At 39.2% G+C, this 23,028-nt stretch overlaps 1 protein-coding gene and 1 long non-coding RNA gene across 2 annotated transcripts in view; both read left to right on the plus strand.

Annotated features, from left to right (window-relative positions):
* The window catches only part of ppfia2 (PTPRF interacting protein alpha 2), a 180,950-nt gene that overhangs the window by 10,162 nt on the left and 147,760 nt on the right, over window positions 1-23,028 (plus strand). The window contains 2 exon segments of the mRNA XM_040035557.1: window positions 431-632; window positions 634-690. Coding sequence (XP_039891491.1) covers window positions 441-632; window positions 634-690 — 249 coding nt within the window. The 5' untranslated portion in view covers window positions 431-440.
* LOC120735842 lies at window positions 2,042-13,198 on the plus strand. The gene is made up of 2 exons (XR_005696358.1): window positions 2,042-2,455; window positions 2,593-13,198. It is a non-coding gene; the product is annotated as an uncharacterized LOC120735842 (long non-coding RNA).

Below are 23,028 nucleotides of genomic sequence, written 5' to 3' on the forward strand. Positions count from 1 at the left end.
CAAGCTCCAACTGTGTCAGGCCCAGTCACATGCACGCAGCCATACAAACAGAAGTGTGTGGATATTTACACAGAGGCATGAGTACAAAACAGAAGACATGGACAGACATGTTTGCTTTCCTATATACCCTGCTCTATACAAATACTCATCATTCCTATGAATTAGAATTTGGTTCTCATCCATGCACAAACCCACTGTTATTATGTCTTCTTTCTTTCTTTTCTTTTTTTAACTACAATTTTATTATTAGATGTGTATGGGTCCAAAAGGGAGTATGCTGCCTCTTATTTGAAGTTGTTCAGCAACTGTATTGTAATATGGGTGACGGTTTGTGTATGTATTATATGTATAAAAAAAAAAAAAAAACTTAATTGGAAAGTTCAGAGTGTAAATTGCCTATTGTCTAATTTCTGGTTTTTCGTCTCTTCAGCAGAGCAAAGATGATGTGTGAAGTGATGCCCACGATCAGCGAGGACACAGCTCTGAGCCAACGCGGCTCTCAGAGCAGCGCCTCAGACCCGGACTCACATTTTGAACAGCTTATGGTTAATATGCTGGACGAACGGGACCGGCTGTTGGACACATTGAGGGAAACTCAGGAGAGCCTCGGTCTGGCCCAGCAGCATCTACAAGGATGTCATCTATGACAGAGACTCGCTGCAGCGGCAGCTCAGCTCCGCCCTGCCACAGGTAAGCAGCTTAAATCCCTGTTTTCAAAAGGTTTTTTACTATTATTGTGGAATCTTTGTATCCTTGACTTTTTGAAATTGCTGACATGACAAGAACGAAGGATTGACATGAAATTAAAGTAGGAAGCTGGAATAATGATGTGCTTACAAAGGATGTGTTGTGACTTCCATGACACTGGGATGTCGTCTTTGACTTATTTTATGTGTGTTTTGTCATAAATTTGCTATAAAAATATTAAAATATTGTCCATCTAAACTTTATACTTTCTAAAACTTTCTTTGGTTTTATTGTTTTAGTGTCCTCTTCACAACACAACCTAATTCCTAAACAATAGAAAAGGCTGATTGCCAATGACTTTATTATTGTAAGGCAAGTCAAATACAAAACCTTTGGTTAGTTTTATGAACAATTACTTGGGTTAAAACAGACCCTTTTACAAGAAGGCAAAAGTCTCCTTCCTGCATCTTTTTTCTTTCTTTCTTGTTTTCTTCATTGTCACAGAGAGGAGTGGATGCTAATCTAAATGTATGCCTAAGCTGTTTTTTAACCATCAAATCAATGTCTTATCTCTGACTTTGTAAACAGTGTAGAGAAAAAAGTGTGCAAAGTCCAACTCTCATGATTGATAGAGGTAACATGCTGACACATGCATTTCCAGTGGACTATACAAATAAGAAGTACTTTTCAACTGAAACTGGTTTTGGAACAGGTCTTGACGACAATACTGCCTTTCAAACATTTGTCATTTCATCAGACATTTTGCACATACGTAGTCATTCCCGACATAAATCGAACTTCACCCTCTCTTTAAATTAACCACTATTATCGTTTTTCTTGTTGGGCACCTGTTGCATACAGTCGTGTGAAAAATTAAGTACACCTCATAGTTCAATAGCTTGTAGAATCACCTTTAGCAGCAATAACTTAACAATCCTCCCATAACGGCATTTTCTGTATGGCTTTCTCAGTGTTTCACATTGTTTACGGAGGGATTTTCACCCACTCTTCTGAACGGTGTTGCTTTACTTTATTAAAGTTTGTTGTCATCCATTTATGGACAGCTCTTTTGAGGTCCTGCCACAACATTTCCATTGGGTTGAGATGTGGACTTTGAGTAGTCAAACTTGTTGATGATCAGTTAATTAAGTACATTTGATTAGCAGCACCTGGCTGCTGCTTACTGTCTTCATTCCTATGGTATCAGTAAGGGTATACTTAGATTTTACAGGACTGTGAAAACTTGTTTTTTACATGAATGTAGAGTGTGGCTGTATTGCTTTTTATTTGCCTCACAAATTGTAAATATATATATATATATATATATATATATATATATATATATATATATATATATATATATATATATGCGCCTCCCCAGCACTGTTTATTATTCAGACGAGATAATTATCTTTTAATTTGCAGAGCAGCGCTTCATTATGCTTAAATGAACAAGGCACTAGTACTGTGTCTTGGAGTACCATATATTTTTCCAGTTTAGTGACTCTCACCAACCACAAATAAATTTTAAATTTTAAATGAACTCAACACAGAGAGCTTATCAATTTTAAGAGAATGAATTTAGTGTATTTGTTGCTTCCTGTAACTACAAGTAGGCTCCAATTACAACACCAGTTTCTTTTACATGTAGATAATTTTGTAAGTACTTGAGAGTGTACAACAAATTGCATATTAATGGGTTCTGCTGTGCTCTTATGCTCACTGGTTACGGATATCTGCAGTGCTGAGTTTACCCAACCTAAGTGTTGTTGAGATAAATGCATGTTTGAGATAATTTAAAATTTCAGGCATAACCGAACATTCAGTGTGCATTCGCCTGTGTGGGTTATATGACAATGGCAACCTGTCTTGTTTGAAAACAAATAATCGAAACACATTTGTGAGGATCTTTGAGCAACGCATACATAGAAGCCCTTATGTAATGATTCCTGCAGTAAGTGGAGATTAGCTAAAACTGTGTCAGTAATTCTAGTCACATGCCTTTCCCACTCTGTTTCTAAGAGACTCTGAGGGTTTGTCGGTAAAGAGGACTTTGTTCACAGGAGGTGCCAGATTTTTTTTTTTTTTTTACTTCTTGCCCCTTGGCCTTCAGAATAATTTGAATTAACCCATTTTCACCTTTTCTGATTCAGATCTCTGGACCGTGTGTCCCAAGTGGGTAAAAACCTGCTTTTTACCAGAGTCAGCCTTTGCTATATTTGATCTTGAATTCATCTCAGAATGCAGGTTTGAACTTGGGGTTATGTGGTCTTCTAGCTCATGTTTTAGCCTCAGGGCTTTTATCCACCTCAGAAGTTACACGGTGAACAAAATACACAGTTGAGAGAACCAGACAGACAAAAAAAAGCAAAAGTTAGGCACTAACAAATTCTGTTCATAGATGCTTTGGGGTTGTTATTTTTTTTAGCTTCTAGGACAGCCTACACACACTAAATAGAATAACAACAAAAGGCAACAAATATACCTCTCGTCCCATATTTGAATGCAAGTCTTTAGGCAGTCTTATATTTTTTCTCCATCAAACATACTCACATTTTTTTTTCTCCAGAAAAAGCATCCAAGGTTGCCAAAGTGAAATAACATTTCAATTATCAGACAGTTTTGCTGATGTCCGCCAGCAGTAAAGTGCTACAATGATGTATGGGTTGTCACTGTAATGACAGAGCTGACATACTGTTCTGGTGCTCTTCCTGGCATCTGGATTAATTCAAACATCACTGGGATCTTCCTAGCAATGTCCTGGCACAAACGATTCTATTAATTATGTTGATGGTGTCTTATTGGGCTGCATGATATCAGCATTACTGCAATGGTTCACGAAGAGGTTTGTTAGACCTTGGCAATTATACAGAAGCATTTGGTGAAGGAAAGAGGTGCCCTGTTGTGCTTCTGTTTAATATGCAGCTGATAAGAGTTGTGCTTGCAGCTTCTGGCTTTTTGAGCAATAAAAATGAGATTATTTCTAAGAAGCAGCCATCACCTTTATTAAGGATGTCTTTGCTCTCGATTAGACTGAAATGATTTTACTGCATCTGACACTTCTTTTATAATGGGACTTCTTTAATAAAGATGTCATTTGGGGGGCCGGTAGTGCAGAACAATGCTCAGATAACCATGTAGTGCGATTCTTAAAAGAGGGCAATAGATAGCTTCCAGGTCTTTCTCCATTTTGTGTGTGTGATTGCTAAGGAGATGATGAATGAGAAGAGAAAAAGGTTTTTTTGGTGGTGGTGGGTGGGGGGGCAAAAGTGGCCTCATTTAAGCAATAGGCAGGCTGTGAATGTGTCTTTACTGATATCACTCCTCTGTTCCTGAAGCCCAGAGCGCTGGCAGGATTAGATGTTGGCCCACCACAAACTTGCTTCCTCTTGTTCTTCTTTCTCTTTGTTCCTTCTCTCTCTGTTTCTGCTGTTGCCGCCTTTTTTTTTATTGTTGTGTTGCACTTTGCCTTGCATCTCCCTCTTCTCCTCTGTTTTTCAACTCTCTCTCTCCATCCGAGGTCACGGCTCCGCTGCTCGTCACGACACTTTCGACTCATCGGAGTGACATTTGCCGTCCCTGACGCTTCCAGCAACACATCCCCGCTTACATGCATAAAAATTCGGCAGTACCCCTGGCCCTTCCCTGATATGCCTCCCCACCCCTACTGCCGACTGTCCCTTGTCTGTCCATTCTAGATTTCATCAGCCTATTTTGTTATATCACAGTGAAATAACAGAGACAACCATTATTTGTTTGTCATGCACTCAGTGCTGCGTGACATGCTTTTTCTGCAAAGAGGCCTCTGCCCTAAGTGTCTTATTTAGGCAAATGCTTAAAAAAACGTTATTTTTCAGTTCTAAACAAGAAAAATCCAAGAAAAATATTCTGTCTAATCAACTACTACAAAGCTCTAATTACAAAAGAGAACTTTTAACATTGCAATAAGTCCAAAGAAACCTTGTAAGTCATTCTCCTATAATAACCACTGAACTGTTGATTCTCATTGTGAATATGCTCCAATTCCTCACATGCTTCCATACTTACACTTGCTTTGGTGAATAAATGCATTCTAATTGGCAAATACAGTTACTTGAAGTGAACTACAGGAGCCCACATGGTGTACTGGTAACATTCAAGAAGGTGAATGTGGAATGCTGAATAAATTATCCTGTCTTCCTCCTATTACCCCCAACCGGTCGCAGCAGATGATTGCCCCTCCACGAGCCTGGTTCTGCCAGATGTTTCTTCCTGTTAAAAGGGAGTTTTTCCTTTGCACTGTTGCCAAATACTTGCTCAAAGCTGGTTAATATGATAATATGGGTTAAAAAAATAATAGTTTTTTGTTTTGTTTGCTGAAACCATTATATCATCAAATAGCTAATATCACACAAAAGTTGGGCTCTAATATTAAATACATTGTGTTCTCCAAGAGAAATATGTGAATTGAATAACAGTCTAATAGTTGTTTCAGAACATCCTTACTTCCTGGACTGAAGGTCCACAGGAAGCGGTCCATTTGACGATTTATTGAATAAGTGACAGTGTTTGGAGCAAACACAAACATTTCATATCATATCCTCATTGATCTCTGCATCATACAATTAAAGTATGAATGCTTTTAAAGCATGGCAGATCATTTTCAACAGATAAAGGAATGGGTTTAACTTCAGCTGCTTTCCTGCTGTTGATGTGTTACTACGCTTGCAGTAAGCACTTTGTTCTTGCCTCTAACTATAAGCCTCTGTGGTAAATGGGGAGCACTGCTGTCATGTGAAAAGCCTTATATAGGTCCACATTTTGCATTGCTCTGTGTTGAATCTGGAGCCTCTTGGAAACAGAAATATTCTACACAAATACTGAATAAACAGTTTAAAAGAAAAGTGTTCAGACAACTCAAAGCCTGTAACACCATCCACATGTGAGCCTTCTCCATCCCCCAACAGTGCCTGTATTGTGACACATGCAGGGAAACTGGCAGACAGGCAGCTTTCTCTGGAGCGCTCAGCTGTGCGTTACTGTACTGGAAGGACCCTGAGGGGCTGCGGAAGCCTTCTTCCCATGCTGTTTATTTACTTTTGCCAAACATGGTCTCATGAAGTCTGCTGTTGCTGCTGCTGCTGCTGCTGCTGCTGCTGCTAATGCTCTCCTAGCAGCTTCCAATCCTGCTAATCCTCCTCAATGGCACCAGGCTCTAGATTTCTGCAAATACAGATCTGGGTTGTAGTTATACAGATGTCTAGTCACGGAGATATTCTGAAGACAGAAAAAAATCATGTTTAAAGCTAAGCAGTATTGTAAATAAATTAATTTCACAGTCAAAGGTAATAAAAGAAAGAATATACTAACCTGCTGATTTTAAGATGTAGGGAAGTGAAAGAAATCACATGACGCGATGGTGTTTTAAGACATAAATATGAAGAGACATGCAATATTTTTTAATGCCAATGAAATATATGATGAGACTATATCTTAAGGATCAGTGCATTCTAATCCCATGCCATCAAATAAAGCCATTTTGTTACAAGCCACCTGCGTCTCACCATTACACATGAACTCTCTGGTTGAATTCAGACACTGAAATGTATGTGGTTAATGTTAGAAAAGTTTCTTCAATAGTAACCCTGCATGTTTTAAAATGCTCCTCACCCCAGTGAGCTTTAATGTAACGCCAATGGGTCCTTCACCAGCCTCTTTTAGTGTTGGCAATGGGAGACCTGCCTTACTATTGCCATTGCTAAGGGATAGCTTGCAGTGAGATAAATGAAGTACTGCTAAAACAGCAGTTCCCCATTTATGCATCTTTAGGCATGAGTTTGTTTTCTAGGCTCAAAAATAGCAACTCTTAATCTAAACAGTCTCTAAACTGAGTTCATTCAGTTCACTAGTCATCAATAAAAACGATATTTGCTACATTTGGTTCTCATATATTTTGGTGCCAGTGTTTTTATTGTGTAAACATTACATCTTAATTTTTGATATCAGACACCGCGGCTGTTTAAATCTCATTGTTTGGACTTTCCAAACTGATAACAGATGTTGATTCTGCTTCTGGCCAACAAAATAGTAATTAGATACCAGCTGATCTGAAATGAAAGCTAGGACTTGGCTAAATTATTGTATGGGTAGGTGTCTATTGATCGGTGGCTTGCTCATTCATAACATACTGGTTTCAGGAGAATATGTAGTGTGTTGCTTGTATCCTTTGTATAAAATAATGACTGAGCGTGAAAATATGCTTTGATTTCAGACAGTAATTTCAGGCTATTGTGTATTTATCTAAAGGTTACATACATCTCTGGTGTTTCTTAGTGTTTATTATGTTATATACTGAATTATATGATAATGTCATATTGTGTACTATATAATTATATCCATGGATGACATAGTGTGTCACCACAAGAGCATCCCTATTAAAACTTTACCCATTTTTCCTAAATGACTGTTTGTAATCATGGATCGTACCACTCTGTGGAACTTCGTGGGGGTGAATGTTGAATAAAGAGGGAAGGTGTTGGGAGTCAGGCATTGGGGTGGGAGATGGAGAAGCTGTGTGAAAAGAGCAGTGCTGAAATGAAGATGACTAAGCTTGAGAGTGGATGCGGGAGAACCTTTCTCTCCTTTACTTTCAATTTTTATTCCTGCTCACGACTTCCCCTACGTCCGCCCCCACCCTGTCTCTCTTGCATGTACGGGAGACTCTTTTGGCTCCAGCAGTCAGCCAGTCAGCTGGTCTCCACCGCCAGTGCAGCACATGATTTTCCATGATTACTGTTATTGTTTGTGCCCCAGTTCATGCTGCCTGCAGGGTAGATCTGCAGATGATGCATGGCAGGAAGAGAGGAGGAAACTGCGAAGACAGGCAAGCGTGGACAACACAGGCATCTACCAGCAGCAACAGCCTTCCTTAAGTTGACCAACTTCAGAACATATTATAATACCTACATTATATACAGCATAAATATGCATGTACAGTTATATAATGCTGCAAAATGTGGCCGTTACTTTATTGATGTCCTTAGTATTTTCTTCAGAAAAACTAAGCCCTCCTCATTTTTCTGCACAATTTACCTCCAAAGCCTCTTCTCCCCTCTCCTCTTCTTTTCCCTTTTAAACTCCTTGGCACATGCGCGATGCACCTTACACTGTTTCTAATAGCAGAGTTCAGAGAGTTGATCAATACCCTTGAAAGGTTAGGGTGTGATTAAGTAGACAGTTCTAGCCCTCTGGATGAATCATCACTGCTCGGGCCAATGCCAAGCACTAGATTCTGGTCTAGTGGCTTGGCAGGGGAAACAGAGGAAGTAAGGTGAGGCTAGGGGTTCTGCTCAGATACACCAAGGTGACAAGACGGTGCAGAAGGATCTCCTGCAGATGTAATTATCTTTCTAATGAACACCGCAGTGTGGTGCCAGTGTGCTGTAAAGTCATGGAGCTCCAGGAACAGTAGATCAGATGAACAAGGAAACAGCAGCTGCTTGCATGTTAAGTTCCTTTTTGGTTGGCTGATTAGCTATAATTTTAAAAGTCAAAATGAACTTTTTGACTTGCCACACAGCGCTGGTTACTTACTTGCTTATACTGGCCTCACTCACCCCAGACATAATTTTCATTAAAAAGATAGATATTCTATACTATATCATACTTTTGGCAATAAATTAGACTTATATGGTTCCAAAGTCTTAGAAATGAATAGTGGAATATACTGCAGGTCATTTTTGTTTGGATTTATGAAAAAAAAAAAAAACCCTCTCAGTTAATTTTATTAACCCTTCAGCGTTCTGCTCAACCAGTTGGTAGAGCACACTTTCAGGCCATATATCTAACTGAGGCTTTCACTGAAATTGATCTACCTTATTGAGTCTTTTCTACCAGTTGGTTTACATCTGTAATCCCAAAAAATCCACCAGAAAGCACTGTGAATGTAAACGGTTGGCTCTTCTTATCCCGCTCCCAACCAGGAAGTCAGAAACAAAAAAACATCCAACATATTTTGAGTGTTTTTGATTAAACTAAGGTAGGACGATATTTTTTGATATATGATGGTGTTAGAGGACTTACTAAACAGATGTATGTCACTTGACAGCAAAATTATAATTTCATGTTTAACAAGCACTATATGGACGCCAAACAATTATATGGCTAAAAATCACATGGTCCTGTGGCATGATACTCATGATACCATCCATCTTCAACCACAGTGTGTTTGAGGTCATGGTTTCATATGAAACCACAAGGGCTGGCACTCTCCACCAGTATATTGGCAACAAACCACATGAGTGGGGCTTTAAATTGTTCTGCCAAGCAAGTTCATCTGGCATCATCCACGACTTGCTGCTGTATCAAGGGGGGTCTACATTCTTCAATGCTCCCCTCAGTGAAAAGGAACAGAAGTTACCTCTAGGGGCCGAAGTGGTAAAAAACACTATGCAATCCCATAAAAGAACCTCAGCTCTTCACAAGTTTCAGCTTGGTCCAGAATTTGCACACTTCAGGTGCATTGGTACTGTATGACCAAACTGCACCGGTGGAGCTCCCCTGATGGCAGACAAAGACTTGATGAAGAAGGGCCATGGAGCCTGTTATTACAGGCTCTGATGAAGGTCCATTTGCAATAAAATAGTTTGACAAGAGATGTTTCAACCTCCTAAACAATGCCTGTGGGTTCATGCTTCTTTCATCGGTCAAACGGTGGAGCAAAGAGTCCAGTGCAAAGATCACCATTCCATGCCCATCACTCAGCCCTGTATATAATTAGCATATGGGAGGAATGAAACTTTCTGATATGCTATTACACTTGTATAAGACAAGTTATAAGTTACAAGTTAAGGAGATGGCATATTCCACTGTTGGGATACATCCTTGACTTGAATACCTGGTCTACAAGAGCGACTGTGCCCTACTGGACCCGAAACCGATGGCTCTCAAAAGGTTTCTGCCTGGCTGTGTCTGAACCAAGTTAACAAGCCAGCATCTAGAGTTGGACAACCATGATTCAGCTCTCCAAGACCACAGAATAAATGCTACACCTTAAGACCCCAACGACCAAAACCACAAGCAGATGTGCTTGATTTGCACTGTTTTTATTAATTTTTTTAAAAACAAAAATGGCTTTGCACAGTAGCATTCAATCAGAAGTGGCCTGAATGTCAGCATTTTGTGCCGTTTCACATTTTTCACATTTGCAGATTAAAAAAAATATGTATTTTGATGTTTGATATAATACTTTCCTTTAATGAAATGAAAACCAGCAATGGTCACTGGCATGCTACTAGAAATAAACTGTATCCAATGCTCTGGATAGTTTTTGTTATTAATTTAATTATAATTTGTCCCTTTTTTTTTCCAACTGTATTATCTGCTGTACTTGTATTTGCATTTCATATGTTTACCATTAAGTGACATCTCAACCATTTGGTAGAGATCAATATTTTAAAAACTACAGGATCTATTGAAAGATGTATTACTCACCCAAGCCAATAAGAAATGCAAACAAAAAAAAATTCCATTGCTTTTTTCTTGGTGTGGACCCTTAAAGGGTTTAAAAAAACACAAGTTGGTGCGTCCCTCCTTAAACTTGTCAAGAAATAAAAATGTTTGATTAGCTCTTTATCACTGTATGGTGAGGCCACATGTATATTACTGTTAGCTTTCACCACCTTAGACCAAGAGCTTTTAGGTTAAATTCTTCCAGCGCCCTACAAAATAGCTCGTTCCTTGGCAGTGATAAAATCTCCAGTGATGACTGTTTGATGTAAGCTAAAGATGCACTTATTAGTGGAAAGGGGGAGAACACCACAGCAGCACTCTTTCAGGCTGCCTGCAGAATTATTAAAAGGAGTCTAGAGAAGGGACGTAATTACTCAACCATGAAAGACCCAGTTGTAGAATAAAATATTTGGTGTTGCTAAGCTGCTGCTTTTAGTTGGCGATTGTAAGGTATTCATTTTCAGTGTTTCTCCACATACCATATCAGTCCTAAAAATCTTGCATTGCACGCATCTTAAATGAATAAAATAAATTTTGGACAAATCACATGTATCTACAGGAACTGTTCGTCAACTGGCAGATTTGTCCGTCATATGAAATCACATGATTTTATTTAGTGTTTGGGGGGGGGTTATTTTATTTTTTTATACATTTTAATTAGTGTTTTAAGATTGGACATTTTGGTGTCACAATTTGGAACTGAAACAGAGATCTTCACTGGTAGGGGAGGCAAAACAACCTTACAAATATACCCCTGAAGGCCGCTAAAGTGCTAGTGGTAGAGGATGACAGCTATGTCAGTGTTAGCATGCTAAATGCTATGCTGGAACAGCAGTGGGAGTTTTACAAAGATCAGATTCATCAACAGCAAAGTAAAAAAATAAAGCCCAACACTTGCTGAAGAAGAAGCTGGGCCTGGACAGTGACAGCATTCAAATTGAAGTGGCCCATGCAAGGAGAGAATGGACGAGCCAGACAGATTGTGATCAGATTACAAAGATTTAAAGATAGACAATTAATCCTTTTATCTGCCAGAAAGCTGAAAGGTACCAGTCTTTACATCAATGAAGATTTTTCATCCATCAGGAACAACAGAAAAGAACTGTTACCGCGGCCAGAGACAGAGGTGATATTGCCGTCCTGAAAATGTTAAATTAAATGTTAAACCGAGGTCCCAGAACGCTGAATTTAAAAATTGGACTTTCAGTGATTTTTGTCATTTCTAGCTGTTATGATTCATCAGTTTGTAAATAGCCGACTATATGCTTATTCCCGGATTTTCCGGAAAAGATTTTTCAGTAGCTCATGTAAATATTTGTAGCCTTAAATATAAGGCTCAGGAAATTTAGTGATTGCTGTCAACAAACTGTATAAGTGTGCTGGCCATTTCACACACATTTAGACTCTGCCTTTGACAATAATGAATTTCAAATGAATGGTTATAAGTTGTATAGGAAAGACAGAAACAAATTTGGAGGGGGCGTAGCTCTGTATATTAATGACAATATGGCATGCAAACTGCATACCCTATGACTCTGTCTTATACAGGATGCTATTATGAATATTGAGCAATGCCAATTTAAGTTTGAGGCAGTGAATGTTGAGATGGTGGAGCGATTATTAATATCACTTCCTGATGATACATCCTCAGGTTTTGATAACATAGACAGTAAACTGCTCAAAGTTGCAGCCAAGTTTGCTAAGTTTTCTTCCTATATGACATGTATTTAATCGATGTTTGGCATGCAGCTTATTTCCATTACAGTGGAAAGAATCGAAAATAATTCCAATTACTTTTTGATTGATAAACTGAAATGTTATGGATTTTCACCAGTTGCTCTGTTCTGGATGAAAAGTCATTTATCTGAAAGGAGGCAAAAAGGTTTATTATAACGGTTATTTCTCAGATGGCTGCGACGTGAACTGTGGTTTAGTCCAAGGCAGCTGCCACGGTCCACTTCTCTATTCAGTTTTCACGAACAATCTGCCATTTATCTCGGGTAAATCTCTTCTCGTAATGTATGCCGATGATTCCACCATGTTTTATTCAGCTAACTCCGAAAAGACCAGCGTATTACAACAAGATTTGCTGAGCATGTCTGACTGGATAAGCAAAAATAACATGATTCTAAATGTATCTAAATCTAAATCTTAGTTAATTGGAAGTAGACAACGTTTGGTAAACAGTCCACTACTGAATCTTCCCATAGCTGGATCAATATAAGAACAGGTCACCCAGATCGAACTACTTGGTGGTGCCACCTTTCATGGTCTCAGCACATAGACTCTGTAAGAATATGGGACAGGGAATAGCTAGCTGGCTAGAAAATGCTCTTTCTACATCACTTCCTCAATCATGAAAGATGTTATTAATGCACGTGTTCAATCATCTGGTCAGCAGCTAATAAGACGGACTTTAACAGACTTCAGTTAGTCCAGAATAAGGCAGCCAGATTAGTGTTAAGATGGATCAAATGCATAATTAAAAAACTTTTAAAAACCATTTTTGGCTTCTAGTACAAGCCAAATTATACTATGGCTTACTTTTATTTATAAAGAAAGCAATACTGTTAAACACACCACATTCCTTCTCTGCTCAGCTGCAGTATCCAGATGAAATACACAATTATTTTTTACAAACTGCAATTTAGTAATTCCTCAAGCCAAAAGCAAATTTTTAAAAAACTGCTGTATGCAATTTCTAATTTAAAAAACACTTAAAAGCCTATTTACACAGTTTTTCATTATTGTAAATATCGTAAGAGGGCAAGGTTGTGACCTGTTTTTGATTCTTGTGTATTGTGCCTCAATGTTCTTGATATTTGCATGCTCATATTTTTATAACTGTAAAATATTACTGTGCATGTAAGAGCCAAATCATGTGGACATTTTTCCTACTTTATTAGATTATACTTGAGGGCCCCAGGAAGACTAGCAACCACTATTGTGGAGGCTAATGGGGTTCCTTATATATAAATAAATGTATAAAGCAAAAAGAAACTTTGTATTATAAATTACTACTGAAAAAGGTCAACTGTAGCTGTCATTTCACTTTTAAGTAAACATTGAAATAGTGACATTTATTGAATAATCTCTTTTCTTTAAAAAAAAAAAAAAATCCCCATAAACCTTTAAAAGTGAATCATTCGCACTTAGGAAAAGACGTGCGTGGGCAGACGCACTCCAAACATTCTGACGTCATCTTCTCCGGTGAGCAGAAGTGCGTGTTGAAGCTTTTTTTGTGTGTAGGTGGAATTGAAAGGAGGATCTGCGATAGAGTTTGCATCACTGTGGGGAGAACTTGGGCATGACTCAGATTCTGGAGCTAGGAATACAGAAATACTTAAATCTTACTCTACATACGCACATGCACACTCCCAGAACACACACTTGTTCTTCTTGCAGGCTCTGCCTGAATGAATTAGAGAACTGGTCCCTTGAGAGCCACTTAAGTGAGTGAAATGAGGTTATGACCAGTACTTGCTGTGCCGACCTGAAAACGTAATCCTCCCTCCAAAAGCCACTAAATGTGTTTATTTTGACTCAACCACTGAAAAATATACACTTGTCATTTGCAGATGGTAAAAGTATAAATCAGTTGGTTTAATCCTGACATATAGTTATTTAATTACTGCAGAGTAGGCTGACTGAGGAGGAATCGAACCAGTATTCATTCATCTGTCGCAGTTACCACAATTTCCTGAAGACATGTTAGAAAATAAGTGTAATAATTTGATTCTTCTGGTATTTGGCAGCTGCACTTGATTTTTCGGTGGGGTCACTGGTATAGGCTGGTGTTTCCGACCATGCAGCTGGTCCCCATTAATGGATACCTTTTTAGCTTCAAAATGTTCCACTTGACAGCCAGAAATAGATCATGATGTCACTGACTCTTGGCACTGACTGAGAATCTCGTTCAAGTACTCCTAAGAGAGCCAATCCCATGATGATGTACTTGCTTCACTGCCTCGCAGTGCCCACTTATAATGCGCTGTGACTAGCTGTGTAAACCTGATGTGTGATTAATAAGAAATTACTGTCATGGGCTGGGTCTGTGACCCAGCATTTTGAGTTCATGATATATTGTGTATTTCTTTTGTTAGTATGGGGAAATGTTAGGTTCTTGTTTTGTATTATTAGTTAGAACTTGAGGCGTCATGTTTTGTCATTTATCGTTTGGGTTAAGCTCATCTAGCTCCTTTTAAAGTGGTTCAGCCTTAGTTTTGTTATTGATCCCCGCATTTCCCCTTTTCCCTGGGCTTTGGTCTCACCTGCCATTTGTTTCATGTCTCATGTGTGAAGCCCATGTTGTTTGGTTTGCCTCATCCTGTTTCCTGTGTTATGTTGTAAGAGTCCAGTATGTTCTTCGTTCATTGTATTTAGGTTCCCTTCCCCTGCCTTGTTATTAGGTTCATGTGTGTCAGTGATGTTCCGATGTGTTAATGTTCCCATTGTTGTTTATTGTGTCATGTTTCTGGTTGATGCTGTCATGCCTGTGTCTTGTCATGTTTTTCTGTTTATTTTGAAAGTCCAGTTTTCATGTCATTGCGTTTGAGTTTACATTTCCTGTGCATCGTTATGTTCATCCTTGTCAGCTGTTTCCTCATGTGTCTCGACTTCCCCTGATCACCTCATGTGTGTATTTAAATCCTCTGTTTCGTTGTCAGGTCGTCTGTTTGCATCCCCATAGTGTTTTTGTCATAGTTTACTCAGTGTTCATAGTTTGTCATAGTATTTTCACTGAGTTTCTTAGTCCTTTAGTTTTCTGAGTGTTCACAGTTTTCTTAGTTTTCATAGCTTCATGCTTTTTCATGTGCCAACATCCAAATAAAGGATCGTCTTCTGTTCAGCCAGCAACTCCGCCTTTAGTGTCTGCTTCTGGGTCCTGTAAACTAAACTTATCGGCGCACCCCGCCGTGACAATTACAGCTCTAAAAAGAAGTGTGTGTGAACATTATGAAAGAACGGCTGCTTATTTCTAATACTATTAATGTTGTTCTTTTTTTTCTAAAGCTGCTGTTTTTTTAATATTACGAGTACACCGATAAGGTGGATCAGACCAGTGTAACACAAGCCACAGACACATCAAGACATCCCCACTGTGACGTCACTCATAGTTTTGGATTTCCTGTTTGGAAAATTTTACCCTTTTGGGCTGATATAATTCACTACATAGTAATTGCATTAAAGATACCCCAAAAAAGCACCAGCAAAAATGATAAAAATGATAGAGTATAGTTCAGTGACTTGAATTAGTAAAGGTGAAGCCTAACAGGGAGCGACCTAATTGGCACCCAGTGTTGGGAAGGTTACTTTTAAAATGTATTCCACTACAGATTACAGAATACATGCCCCAAAATGTATTTTGTAGCGTATTCCGTTACGTTACTCAATGAGAGTAACGTATTCTGAATACTTTGGATTACTTAATATATTATCATGCTTTTTACAACTGCATGAATGTTCTGTTGCTGTGTGATTTATTACTATTACTGAAGGTCCGCGGCTCCGAACCGTAGTAAAGGGACCTCTGGCTAGTACGTGGGTTCCGTGTCGGGCTCGTAGCCGAAAAATAGAGACAGAGAGAGGCGTTGAAAGGCTGCTCCAACGGAACTTATTGTTTCAGAGGAAAACACGAACACAGTGTACAGTCGAGTCTTAATAGCTTACTTACAACTGGGCTCGTCAGGCACTCTTCTTGGCTGCAGTGGTTATTATTGTTTCTGCTCGGTGACAGCTCGTACTTTTCCACTCACATTTTTCTCCCTCCTCGCGCTCACAGACACATAACGGGTATGGCAGTCCATTCTCCCTGCAGCACGGACTACACTGCTATAAGGCCAGTGTTGGGAAGGTTACTTTTAAAATGTATTCCATTACAGATTACAGAATACATGCCCCAAAATGTATTCTGTAACGTATTCCGTTACGTTACTCAATGAGAGTAACGTATTCTGAATACTTTGGATTACTTAATATATTACCATGCTTTTTACTACTACGTGAATATACTATTGCTGTGATTTATTACTGTTACTGAAGGTCCGCGGCTCCGAACCGCAGTAAAGGGACCTCTGGCTAATATGTCGGGCTCGTAGCCAAAAAATAGCTTTACTTTGTTGTCTGGGTCAACTTTGCTTGCGAGAGACAGAGAGAGGCGTTGAAAGGCTGCTCCAATGGAACTTATTGTTTTCGGAGGAAAACACGAACACGGTGTACAGTCGAGTCTTAATAGCTTACTTACAACTGTGCTTGTCAGGCAATCTTCTTGGCTGCAGTGGTTATTATTATATTTACATGCATCCAGCTCCCGTTTTTGCTCGATGACAGCTCGCACTTTTCCTTTTTCTCCCTCCCTCGCTCACAGACACATAACAGGTATGGCAGTCCATTCTCCCTGCAGCACGGACTATACTGCCTATGATGCTACATTCTTTAGAGCTATACCTGTAGCATTCTGCCTATTAGCTTAGCACAACAACAACAACAAAAAGGCACTCTCTCACCCAGGAAACACGCAGAGAGAGTGTCACCCTGTAACCATGGCAACCCTAACGCTGCCGCCTGGAACTACAGAACATAGCTGTCAAACAAAACCCAAACAGTCCTGACCTGTGACAATATGAAACAGGAAAATACCACCGTGTAATCCATTTATTTCAACAAAGTAACTGTATTCTAAATACCACCTTTTTAAACAGTAACTGTAACGGAATACAGTTACTCATATTTTGTATTTTAAATATGTAACGGCGGTACATGTATTCCGTTACTCCCCAACACTGCATAAGGCTACATTCTTTAGGCCTATTAGCTTAGCACAACAACAACAAAAAAAGCGCTCTCTCACCCAGGAAACACACAGTCGCAGAGAGAGCGCATCACCATGGTAACCGTAACGCTGCCACCTGGAACAACAGAACATAGCTGTCAAACAAAACCCAAACAGGCCTGACCCGCCACAATATGAAACAGGAAAATACCGCCGTGTAATCCATTTATTTCAACAAAGTAACTGTATTCTAAATACCCCCTTTTTAAACGGTAACTTTTACGGAATACAGTTACTCATATTTTGTATTTTAAATACGTAACGGCGGTACATGTATTCCGTTACTCCCCAACACTGTTGGCACCACCTTGTAAGTCTTAAGTACGTTTGATAAAAATCCCCCTCCCCTCATACAGTTGTCATGACCAAGACATTTTTTCTAATACAGGCTGTAAACATGTTTATTTCTAGTATAAAGTTGGAGTCCACTGTATTTAACATATGAGTCTATGGGGATTGATGTGCTTGTAGCCAGCATCAGATGGTTTGGTTTGTTTGTTTTTTTCTTTTTGCTACTCTTGAATCTCCCACCTCTTGTTGTATATGATGTAATCTGTGATGTTGTTAATGATGTCATGTAATTTAAATTGAATCGCCTCAGTTTGGGGACTGTTGGTTCGATAAAACATAATAATACCTTTCAAGATGTCACCAGACCAAGATTAGCTGATTTCGAATACGCTTGAAACTGATTTGGTATAGTGTGTTTTTAAAAGAGTATAAACTGTGTATAAAGAAGCCATATTGAACCTTATATATTAACCTTCCGGTGTTTAGTAAATCCTGGTGTGCTGGATTATTGAGCGATATGACTTGTTTAATTTTAATATCTAATAGTGCCAGAGTTATTATGTTAGTAGAACAAGCTGGTTGAGTAAGCCTGCCCCATTTAGCCCCCCAGCTACCTCTGAGGCCACATATGCATTTACTTAAATAAGCTTAAACAGCAGAGTTTTTTATAGCATCGACAAATTACATATTTATGACTTTATTTCAATACGAAAACATTGTGACAATTTTCAATGTGACTTGCTCTCACTCTCTAAGGATTTGATCCACCGTGCCGCTCCATAACTGCATTGTCCCAAGCTTTCATCACCGTACTCTGTCTCCCTCCTCTCTCTGTGGCAAACATTCCCAGCGCTTCCCTGCAGAGAACCCACATCCAGCCCACTGATGTGACTCAGGTGTCCCGCTGAACCATATGCCTCCCCCTGCCAACAGCGTGCATCACAGCATCACACTTTATAATGTCACGCCTAATCACATGTCCTCTGTTAGGTAATGCATTGTGATGGCCAATTCATGTCTAGGCTGTGCTGCAGGGCATTATGGATTCAGTGAACCATAGATGCTTGACGTAATTAAGTCATGGCTTGATATTTTACAGCTTTGAGGCAGTATCACATCATTTGAAGTATCCCAGCTTTTCATTGGTGCTGCTTTATGTATTTAAACTAAATGTAGGCTAAGATGCTTTTGAAGGTCTGCCCCATCTATAAACATGGCAGACTTTACAATATATGAACATTAAGCATTGTATAGACTGCCTGTTAATGCAGTAACTGCTCAGTTCTGGACAGTTTGCCATTATGATTTTTTCTGGTGTGATAGCAGAAAATATCCCAGTGCATGTGAGATGAAAAAGTGATTGTCTTTAAGACATCTGTAAATTGCATTCTGGCATCATCCTCTGCAACATCAAAGAGCTAAGGCGTCTTCCTCAAGGCATCATTTTGCGCTTATATACAGGATGTTGAATAAATCACAAAAGCAACAGTTTCCCAGCTGGCAGCTACGCGGCAGTATACAAGAACAATGGAGCCATGTGATGTATTGCATTTCAAGGAGTTTTTCTCGCCTGGAAAGTGTGTCCGGTCGTGTCTTATTTACTATGGCTGTCACTGTTGCTGTCTCCACGTATCATTTACACCTGACTGCAGCAGGTTTCCTGCCTAGTCAAAGGAAGTCTGGCGCCTGTAGGAAGTCACAGTACAATAGAAAAGTAGATAAGGTAATCTGTAAAGTTAGAGCCAAGTTACATACCCACCATTGCTTCTTTTAAGTTTTATAGTCTCAAGTAACACAGTGATTATTGGATTGGATCATTACTGGATGGCACAGCTTGATTCAAGCTAGGTTGCCATACTGCTTGTAGTGTCAGAGGAGACTGAATATTTTATGGTTATTTTTTAGAAGTGGAAATGTTTTCCTGGAGCAGATGCTTGTGGTGTTTACAGTTGGAGTAGATAATATCATCCCAGCTCAGAAAAGACACCTAGAATCTGTTAAAATTAACCTTGAGGCCATTTTAATTAAATTCAGTGAATTGCGTTTTAAATAGTGCTTTGAGCACTGTTGCCTCACAGCAAGACCGGCCAGCTGGGGCCCTTCTGTGTGGAGGTTGCGTGTTCTCTCTTTGCTCGCGTGGGTGCTCTATGGGTACTCCAGCTTCCTCCCACAGTCTAAAAAAATGCATGATAGGTTAACTGCTATTTCTTATTCTTTTTGCTGCTCCCTTTGGGGGTTTCTACAGTGGATCATCTGCCTCCATTTCACCTTATGCCTAGTAGCCTCCTCTGTGAGACCAAACTTCTGCATAACCTCATGGTGGATATGAGTGGGAATGGTTGTTTGTCTCTGACACATAGAGACTGGCGACCTACTCAGGGTGTACTCTGCCTCTCGCACAATGACAGCTGTGATAGGCACCAGCACCCTCACAACCCTGAATTGGATCATTTGAAAAAGACAGATGAATTAATGGATATATGTGAAACAACAACAGAATTCTTAGCTTAGGAGTCCTACATACATTTTGATATGTATTAAAAAGAACATTTTTACTAGCTGTGGGGTAAAAACATTTTGCATTAAAAATAAATAAATAACTAAAAAAACAACTGAAGTAAGATCATTTTATTTTATTGGATAGAACCTGAATTGGATCATAGGGTGTCTGGTGATTCCCACCTGTAATTTTTACTAGACTCCTTAAACGCCTGTTGGAGATCAAACACCAGCACAAAAAAGGCTTTGTGAAGTAGACCGTAGAAAGAACATCAACTTTAAAGTCATTAGAAATGTGCAGACTGTTTTTTTGTACCCATTTCCCATTCCCCCCCCCCAAAAGATGTAAAGAATAAGGGGTGGCTCAAGACTTTTGCACATTACTGTATCCCTACAGCACCATTTAAGAATTTTAATACAAATGTAAAACAATAAAACAGAGGATGAAAACCGATATCTTCCTCATTGTTTGATTGTTGAAACTGCAGCACGCGATGGGCTCTACTGGATACCTGTGTTAGAGGATGGCTGGGCAGTGGTTAATAAGCATCAAGTGTTAGTTAGCCGGTCTTGTTAACAGCACTTTGTGGCCCGATTTTGCACTGTGATAATCATACCCTGGCTCCTTTCGAAGACGAGGCCAACCCTCCCACCGCTCTAGCAGCTGCCTGTTTTGTTGCCAGTACTGAGAGCAGTCATTTGGTCTCCGCCTCTTGTTGCCAGCTGCAGCCCAGCCAGCTTCTATCACAGGTATCCAATAGGGCACATCATGTACTGCAGCACAGGCATTTCCGCTCTACTCTCGTGCCACACTTAAGCTGCCAAATTCTTATAAGCACTACAGAAATAATCACCACCTAAAGTGCTTTGAAGCAAGGCATCTTAGGTTCATGCATTCTTGTACTCATACTAAGTAGTCATCTTCCTGTTTTTGTCAGATGTCTAATATTTAATTGGAAATCTTGTTTTTTAACACCCCTCTATTAAAATGAACCCAAACTCATTTAAAAACAAGCATTAGCACATTTACAGTTTACCCACTGATTAACAGGCATTGTTCCCAACAAACTAATTAAGTCCACATTTACCCCAGGAAGTTGAAAATGTTTTTTTTTTTTTAAAGAAGCTGCACACTTTTTCTACTTCGCAAACTTCCTCCAGATAGCGCAAAAAAAAAAAAAAAAATGCAAGAACTCAAGTAGGTGTGATCCACATTTTAATTTGCTGTGGTGAGTCATTGTTTTTGGTCTAACCAGCATCTGACTAAAGGCATCACTGCGTGCAGAACATCTTGTAGCAGTGTTAACAGGAGCTTGAACCCAAATGGAGGCACAGACGGCATTCATTGTTAAAGCACAGTATTCCTAATGCTCAGTGAGAAGCACAATTTAGCTTTAAGAACTGAAGAAACACAGGCAATTGGATATGTCAAGGAGTTATTAACACTTCCATTTAACTCAGTTTAATTTAGTGATATGTGTAGGACAGCTACTCTTATAAACCACAACTTGAATCCAGCTGTCTTATTTTGTGTAAGACTCTGTCAAACATCCAAAACAGGTCTGAATCACCTGTTCCACAGTGGCTACAAAGGCTTGATAAAGCTGACATCTGGGAAGTTTGACGGACGGGCCAATGCCTTTAGCTCTTGGTTGTATTCCTTGAACCGTGCCTTGGTAGTTTTTGTGGTATAATGGGATGGATTGTACTGCTGGGGGAAAGGGCTGCTGTCAGTGGCGGTGTCTGCTTTGACTGTAACAGTGTTTAGTTGGGTGGTACAAAGCAAAGTAACATCCCAGTGAGTGTTATGTTGCAGTCTAATGAGATGATATGTTATTCACATGATGTTTAATGTTGTGGGAGGTCGGTCTAGGTTTTATTTCCCCAATAAGATTTGACTCTATGAAAACTTTGTTGCCTTTCTTTCAAGCTACAGCTTTGAGATGTCAGTGGTCACTATGTTTGTTGGTTAGCAGTGTTGTCTCTGTTATCAGCTCATGAACTTACTTGTGCATCCATCACCAAAAAAATCATTCAAACTCCCAAAGTAATAGGTAGGGCTGGCATGATACTAGAATTTCAAACTTGATACTGATACACAGGAAAATACTGGAGACTTGATACCATTTCAGTTCAACAGCGGAAGAAATACATGGAAAAATTGAGAGGCATATGGTTTTTCTTAAATAAAGATTAGAACAGTACTGATCTGTGTGTTTTATTGCTGGTAGACTTTTCTCTGCTTCAATCTGTGAGTTGAATTAAAACATAACAGATTTCAGACACAAATAGTTGTTATCTTGTTAAAGTAATGCCAATTGTTATTGTTACAGACGGACAGGACTGACAACACTTGCTTCCTGGATCTAATGTTAACATTTATGTTAACAATGAAGTTTATGTGTATTGTGTTGCTAAAATTAGAGCTTATGTGACCTCATAAAATTGGTACCAGTGGTAATTTTTAGTCTAAACTATTTGGCAACCCTTCTCAGTACATTCTTCTAGTGACAGTCCTCATTGTGGGTCTCTTGAGCTCTTGTAAATCTAAATTGTACACATACTCATTTGAAAGTTAATTCCTATGATGCATTGGAAATCCTTAGTTTTACCTTAAATCTATATAGGGAGCTCAAAATGCCCATGTTGAGGCATGGGCAGGTTTACTTGGCCCACAGCATGCACTTAATTGCACCAAATAAATTCTAAGAAATTCTGCTCTGCTTATATCTTTTTTGCTTCACAGCTAGAGGAAAGAGTAGATATGTACTCAATCAAAGTCAGTTTTACCCCTCTTAGTTTGTGTGGGTGAATTTCACATTGGTGCCTCTTTTTGAAAATTCAGGAAAATTGTAATCGTATGGTGTCTCATCAACTGCCTCATCATCAAACAGCTCTCTATGGATTTGTCTGTATTACAGTGGGGAAGTAGTGTTGAGAGAGTACTGCAATGCTGCAGAAAGTTATTCACATAAAGCGCTGTTCAATGAATTACTGAGAATTATTTTTGTATATAGTAAAGCCTTTCCATTGTTTCCAACAATCCAATCCATCGCTGAACTACTGCAGCATGCGAGGATCACAGGTCTGCATGCATTCAGGGGATTCATGACTTCAGGGGAGAGTAAACTGTATTTTATTAAACCTTTTTCTTTTGAGAGTTCATAACCCTGAATGTATTATTAGCCCCTCTTCTCAAAACACACAGAGAATGTGGATCAGTAACAGCT

This window comes from Simochromis diagramma, unplaced genomic scaffold (assembly GCF_900408965.1).
Source record: "Simochromis diagramma unplaced genomic scaffold, fSimDia1.1 OVJJ01000816.1, whole genome shotgun sequence".
NCBI lineage: Eukaryota > Metazoa > Chordata > Actinopteri > Cichliformes > Cichlidae > Simochromis > Simochromis diagramma.